The following is a 7,394-nucleotide window of genomic DNA, read 5'->3' on the forward strand; positions in this document are numbered from 1 at the left end:
TTTTCTCCCTACTCCAGTCCAGCCTTCATTCAGCTGCCAAAGTGATTCTTCTAAATCAACAATCTGATTGTGACTCCCTCATTATCAAAAGACTCTGGCAGCTCCCTATCACACCTCCAGGATCAAATACAAAATCCTGCTTGGTGTTCAAAGCCCTTTATAACTTAGCTTTCGGCTGCTACCCCCTTTCCAAGTCTTCTTACATCCCCTTACACTGATGTAGTGACACTGGCCTCCTTTGTATTCCACCAACAAGACAACTCCAAGCATTTTCTCTGGCTGTCTCCTACTCCTGAAATGTTCTCCTGCCTCATCTCTAACATGGCTTCCTTCAAGTCTCAGCAAAAATCTCACCTTTTACAGGAAGCCTTTCCCTATACCTCTTAATTCCAGTGCCTTCCTCTGTTAATTACCTCCTACTTATCTTGTATTTGGCTTGTTTGCACATACAGTATTTCTTACTTGTCTCATGCATTAGACTGTGAGCTCCTGGAGGGCAGAGTATCTTTTGTCTTTCTTTGTATCTCTAGTGCTTAGCACGGTACCTGGCACGTAGTAGGTGCTTAATAGGTGCTCACTGACAAACTGAAGAAGAGGTTAAATACGTTAGCTAGAAGCAGTGTGGAGTAGTGGATCAAGAGCTGGCCTCAAGGTCGGAGACTTGAGTTTTAAATCCTGTATCTTGGATGTGAGAGTCTGGACAAGTATTCCTCTCCAGCATTCTAAGAAACTCTCTTAAGTTTATAAATTGCGGAGGTAGCACTAATATGTACTGGTAAGAGTTTCCTATATCAGTGAGATTTGCATAAAAAAAAGGTTTGGTATTAAAAGCCACTGGCCCTCTGGGCACTCTTGGGCCTCATTCTTTCCTCACAGCCTCTTCCCCCTCTTCCTAACCCTTCTCTTTTCCCTTTCTTCCTCTCTCTTTTTTCTTTCTCCCCTGCCTCAGATATAAGCCTGCTCTTAACCCCACCAGCAAGCTGCTGGCCTTACCTATGCCATCCTGAGCAAATCACTTACCTCAGTTTTCTCAACTGTAAAGACAGAGTTGGACAAAATGAGCCTCTGAGATCCTTTTTCAGTTCTAAATTGATGACCCTATGAATTGCTCATTTTTTACAAACAACCTCCCCTCAATCGTCAGATAATTCAAACCTGTTCTTTCAATATAACCTTGAAGCAAAGGCAGCAGTGTTTCCTGGGGACACACTACTTTGTAGGTTAGGTCTGTTAACTCAACGAAAATCTACCAGTTCAGAAACCGTGGGGATACATCCTTTGCTTTTCATTTTTAATTGGGACTTTGAAGATTAGGATGCTATGCACTCATTACCCATTTTGTTCATTTAAAAGGCCTCTCTGAAACGGCATCGAAAGAGCCGCCCACAATAATAGGTAGGCACCTGAACAGAAGTGGCAGCCCTTTAAAGATGCTCGGTGCCCCCGATCCAAGGCCGAGTTCGAGAATGCAATACGGGACGCGAAGTCGGAGAACCCGAGTTCACGTCCCGATCTTGCCCCTCTCTACCTATGAGATGCAAGCGGGGCATTTCACATCTCCGTGCCTCTGTTTCCCCCTGCGTTAAATGAGAGAGGAGGGCCGGGCCACCGCGGAGAACCCTTTTCGGGTGTGCCGGGTGTGCAGGGGTCCTGCAATCTAGGGGATTTCTTGTGCCCTTTACTCGGGAGCCTCGTTAAGGTGGACGCACGGCGTCCACACAGGGCAAGGGGTCGTAGGCGAAAAGCGGGCGGCCGCGGACCCCAAGCCCAGGGAGGGTTTCCCTCGGTCCGCAGCGTCCTAGACCAGCCCCGAGTTTCCAAGGTTCGCTCGGTCACTCACCCCCGCCGCGGACCCTCATAGTTACTACTGCTGCTGCTGCTGCTGCTGCTGCTGCTGCTGCTGCTGCTGCTGCTGCTGCGCCGCCGCCGCCGCCTCCTCTGAGCGCCCTCAGCTAGTCCAGTCCTGGGCAGCCGCGCGTGCCGCCCTCTCAAACCCCCCAGGCTCCGCCCCCCGCCTCGCGCCCTTTTTTTCAAACACAGCAGGCGTCCTCATTGGCTGGCTCAGAGAGCAAGCGGTAGGCGCTGGCACTGGGCAGGAGCGGCTCTCGAGGTTCTCCCCGCGGCGCCGGGCCCTCTGATTGGGCGCGTGAAGACGCGAATTCGAATGGGAGCGGTTGACTGGCCAGGAGCTCTGGCTTCTCTGCACAGCTGCAGTCGAGGGCTCAGGGAGGGGGGCGGGGCGGAGCGTTGGCGCGGGGGTGGGGCGGGACTGGAGTGGGGGGAGCCGAAATTGACCAGGAGGCTGACGCTTTCACCTAACTAGACAGAGTCTGTCCCCTTCATCTCACGCAGCCTCCCCTGGCCAAGCGCTCTCCTTTACGCGATGACCTTGGCCCAGCTCCCGCACCTCAGGAGGCCTCAGTGTCCCCCTGTAAAAAGCGAGTCTTGGGCTTCTTGCAGCTCTTAACAATTCTCTCCTTGGCCCTTGACCGCACTGCCCCCATACTGCCAAACCATTCTCTCCAGTCCTCATTCCTTCCCTCAGCACTGGTCCCTTCTTCTAAATCCAGACCTGAGCAGGCCTCCCCCAAATTCCTAAAAGTCCACCCATCTTCTTTCCCTCCAGCTCCAAAAAGAGTGGTCTACTTTAGCAGCCCCTACTGCCTCATCTCTCATCAATCCCTTGTAATCTGGCTTTTGCCACTCTACTGAAACTGCTCTGAAGGGTTTCAAATGACCTTTAGCAAACCCAGTGACGTTTTTCTCAGTCCTCATGACTTCTTTGACTTCCATGTTCAATATTGTCCTCTCCTGGCATCAGGGTCCTGGTTTTTCTTTGACTTGGTCTCTTCTTCATTAATTTGAACTGAAGTCATCTCAGATCTTCTTAATATGCTATCCCTTTCTCAAGAACACAACCTTGAGGTGAAAGGAATTGCCCTTGATGCCATTCCATGAATCAAATGACTTTCAGCATTCTATTTTGACCATAGTTTTATTTTATCATTTATATCATGTATGCTAATGATTGAATTGCCTTCTAGGCCATGAAGACAGTATTCCCTGGAAATCCCAGAGGGGCTAGCAGGAAATATTACCAAGTATTTATAGGCCAGTCTTCTGAGTGACATGCAAAATGCCCCTTTACTATCAGTAAATAGAAACCATTAGTCAGTTTGGAGTTGAAGGATCCTAAAACATTTTCCAGCTTCCATGTTATACTGGGAAATTACAACAGATGGTACCTTAAGCCTTCACTTGGAAAAAAAACAATTGCTGAAAGCTGCAACATCAGAACAGACTTCTTTGATTGGTTTAAATGAAATCTACTGCAAAACACAAACATAGGCATGTTGGACATGCAGTCACTCATCTCACAAACCCTTACTGACAGGGTTTCTGATGAGCTATTGTGAAGGAGAGACAGATGAATGAAACACAATCCCTGTCCTGGGAAGTTCTTAATCTGGTAGAGTATACATAAATTATTTCATTGTATACTCATAAGAACCCTAGGAAACAGGCACTTATCTCCATTTTACAGATGAGAAGATGGAGGCTAAGACAGGTCAAGTGACTTGCCTAGGGGCACACAGCTAGTAAGTATCTGAGGCAAGATTTAAACTCAGGTCTTTCTGACTCCAGATTCAAGGCTAGCCACCTAGCTGGTTCAAGGATATAAGACATAATTCCATATAAGATGTGAGCAGGACAAGAGGAGATATACAAAGTCATAGGGTTTGCAAAGGAGGGAAAGATTATTTCCATCAGGGAAGATGAGAAAAGACTGGGAAATATTCTGTTCAATTCCACAAATTTTAATCACTTTGTACTAAGCATTGGATACAAAGACAAAAACCAGCCCCTACCCTCCTGAGGGAGGGAGATCAGCTATGGTTAGAGCAGCAAAGAGGCAAGAAGTGTCCCTTGAAAGGTAAAAAGTGCTTCCAGAGGAAAATAAAGGAAAAAGAATTAGTTCAAGAAGAATTCAAACTTGTGTCAGGAGATTGGAGGGTAGAAGGTGACATTGAAGAAAAGGGAAGGAGGGCTGATGAATCCTTGGAATCATGCACTAGGTCTGAGCTTCTGCAGAAGCAGCTTGTGCAGCTCCAGAGAATAATGAGGAACCTCTGGAGCTATCAGGAGACAAGACCACGGCTTAGTCCCAGAAGAACAGAGTTATCACAATTACTGACTCCCTGCCAAGAGGTGTTGAGGTGGCTGTACTTAAGTCAACCTGATGTGAGTAGTCAGGAATTATAGTGACTTCTTCTGGTGTCTATCTGAAGCATTATGAAAAGCCTTCTGAAACACTGTCAGACTGGAGAACTGCTACACGCTTTGGATGATTCATTCATGTGAAAGCCTGGAAAACATTGTTAGGGATTAATGGAATCCCAGACTAGGAATTTAAGATCTTACATGAACAGATGGCATTCTTCATTACTGCTGAATTAAAGGTAAGGGTTTCAAAAGAAAGGGGGAGGGGTTGGGAAGTACACAGGTGGTTAATAAGATGGTGCCATAGGTAGAGCAACTTTGGAGCCAATATTTTTATTGTATGCTTTTAACAAACCTGCACATGATAAGAGATTTATAGTTTTGTTTTGTTCTTTGTATGTGGAAATGTTTATGTTTGTTAGAGTCTGTCAATTTCAGAATAACAAATGAAAATTTTAAAACAGAAAAAAAAAAGAGAATGTCAGAGAACAAGATTTGGATTACTGGACCATGAGTTTAAATACTGTTATGAGAGGCTTTTGGCTAATGATAGATTACTTCAGATGAGAGCCAGTAAAAATATTTTTTTACTAGAGACTTGCAGATATGATCACGAGTACTTTAAACTAGAAATGGAGGGGGAGGAAGAAAATGTAGAGAGTGGCTGGTATGACAGGAAGAAGACACAGTGGAGAGGACCAGTAATTCACATATAACACCTTCTCGCTCTGTAACTGCCACATCTCTTGCTTCAAGGTCTAGCTGGAGTAGTAAGGAAGTGATATGATGCAAAGGTAGCAGAGAAAGTTATGAAAGAGAGTGAAAAGGATACAGGGATTGCTGGGGCTGGCTGCCAATTCTACTCACTCTGTGATGGGTTAGCTGTGGCCAGACCAGGACAGAAGCTCCTGTCAGTTACTAGACAGCAAAGACAGGGAAGTCTTTCCTTCCTGAATTTGTACTTTGTACATTTCATGCCTTGAGTGAGCCAGGACCCCGACTCCAGAATTTTTACATATTTACCTGATGATCAGTCTTAAGGGAACGGTGAGTCAAATATCTATGGAAGCTGTATGGTTGTACTCCTGACCCTGTTTATGGGAGGACTTAAACAATATATCCTACAACTCCTGGGTCCAAATCAATCTTATGTCTAGGGGATTTCCCAGGTCTTGGAAAACAGTGGACTTAATAGCCACTTGGTAGATATTCATTATTATGCAGTCCCCTTGTTATTAAGTAGTATTCATTTACTAATTTATTCTATGCCAAGAATAAATGCACTTTATGAAGCATTCCAACTTGTGTATCTCAAGTGGGAAGCCAGCTCCATTATGCCAAGGTCATATGACTAGTACCCATTAAAATGCAGAAAGTTCAAAAGGAGGCAGGGTCTCAGAACTTATTTTGATTGGTTAAATCCATGAACCCCCCATACCCTTATACAAAGAATGGCCCTGCTGTGTAGCAAGCAGGAGGGTTGAGGGGCTTGGATTCTCTGGTAACCATAGTACTCAATATTTCTGCAGGACATTTGTAAACTGCCAGACTGAGTGTGGGATTTCCCCAATGAATTAGCTATCAGTGCACAAGAGTGGTTAAACAGGAAAAGATATTCAAGAAGAGGGCTAAAATAATAACAAAAACCTCAGACAACTATACACAAATGCATAGAATATAGAGAATAAAGCTGTATTTGTGGTTAGTCCTTTGTTTTAGAACAGGGCTAATGATATCATGGTGATGTCTTAATTCACATGTGAACAGGATTTAAGTGAGGCAGAGTTGCACAAAGTCATCAGCCTCACTCTCTCCCAGAATCATCAGAGCCCGGTGGCAAGACAAGAGTTAAGATGACTGGTGATAGCCTGGGCTGCAGTGGATGACCTTGGCATCTTTGATGTCTGACCAAGCTCTAAGTGTTCCACAGTGCCTGCTTTAGCCACCTTCATGGTTGTTGGAACAAATTGCTCTCATGTGCCCAACGCTATTTGAGATTTTAATGGAAGAAGGTCATTTGACCTCATTGATATGATTTGGTAGAATGTGACTTATGACTAGACTCATAACTGCCATAGATAAAAGGTCTAATGGAGTAGCTTTGGATATTTAGAAAATATACTGATGTAAGGAAATTCAAGAGCTGGAATGGGGAAATCCGGCTGATTTTAACATTTGGATATTCAGAAAACACACTTATGTGAGGATATCCAAGAACTGGATTGGGGAAACTTGGCCACCACTGATAGTAAAGATATAGGTGTTTACTTTGGGGGAAACAGGGGAAGTAAATGATAAGTTCTGGAAAGAGACCATATCACATTGTGTCAAAGGGAAACTAATACATTGGAGAGTAGAAATTACCTTTCAAAAATATCTCCCTTGATATATTAAAATGATGTGCCAATTACAATAAAATGAAGTTTAATGGGGATAAAGATCTAAATTTGGGTTTGAAAAAACAGCTGCCCAGGAAGAGGATGAGGGAATATTATTAAAAAGATCTGAGGGATTTAGTGAGTGTCTTACTTGGTAAAGAGTCAACAAAGTGATGTGGCAGTCAAAAAATTAATAACAGTGTTAGGTTATAATAACAGAGACATAACATTCAGAACAAGGGAAGTGATAATGTGCTGTTTTATGTTATGCTACCAGGCTAACATACAACTGGAGTATTGTTCTTACATCCAGGGCCCCACCTTTAAGAAGGGACCTTGGCAAGTTCCAGCATGTCTAATGGAGGACAACCAAGAATCCAAGAATTTCAGAGGTGGAAGGGACTTGTAACATCCTTTAACCTGGAAAAATCCTCTCTGCAACATCTCATGTGAGTAGTAATACAGACTCCATTTGAAGATCTCCACTTGAGGAGATTCCATTCAATTTTTGGACAGCTCTATCAGGAAGTTTTTTTCTTTTATCAGTTTCCCCCCTCTCCCATTGGACCAGATTTATTATTTTTTCCTTGGAGTGGGGGGTCAGGGGTTGGGTTATGGTTATGTTTGCAAGGTCAGTTAGGTCATTATTTTTTTTCCTCACAAGTGTCTATATTCCTTTTTAAAAGTTTTATTAGTAGTTTGACCATAGTCTTTTTACATATTTTCATTATTAAGGTAGGGATGTTAATGCCTGGTAATTATGAATGTCCTCTTTTGGTCTCTCTCAAGAAAAGC

The 7,394-nt window shown here is 44.0% G+C and overlaps 1 protein-coding gene across 2 annotated transcripts in view; it reads right to left on the reverse strand.

Annotated features, from left to right (window-relative positions):
- Positions 1 to 1,990, reverse strand: part of CCNF (cyclin F) — a 36,512-nt gene extending 34,522 nt beyond the window's left edge. For both annotated transcript variants that reach the window (XM_021006873.2, XM_021006872.2), the window contains exon 1: positions 1,841 to 1,990. In XM_021006873.2, the coding sequence (XP_020862532.1) occupies positions 1,841 to 1,859 (19 nt within the window). In that variant the 5' untranslated portion in view covers positions 1,860 to 1,990. The remainder of the gene's footprint in view (positions 1 to 1,840) is intronic.
- Positions 1,991 to 7,394: the final 5,404 nt, after the last annotated feature.

Source organism: Phascolarctos cinereus, unplaced genomic scaffold, assembly GCF_003287225.1.
Source record: "Phascolarctos cinereus isolate Bilbo 61053 unplaced genomic scaffold, phaCin_HiC Scaffold_4;HRSCAF=312, whole genome shotgun sequence".
NCBI lineage: Eukaryota > Metazoa > Chordata > Mammalia > Diprotodontia > Phascolarctidae > Phascolarctos > Phascolarctos cinereus.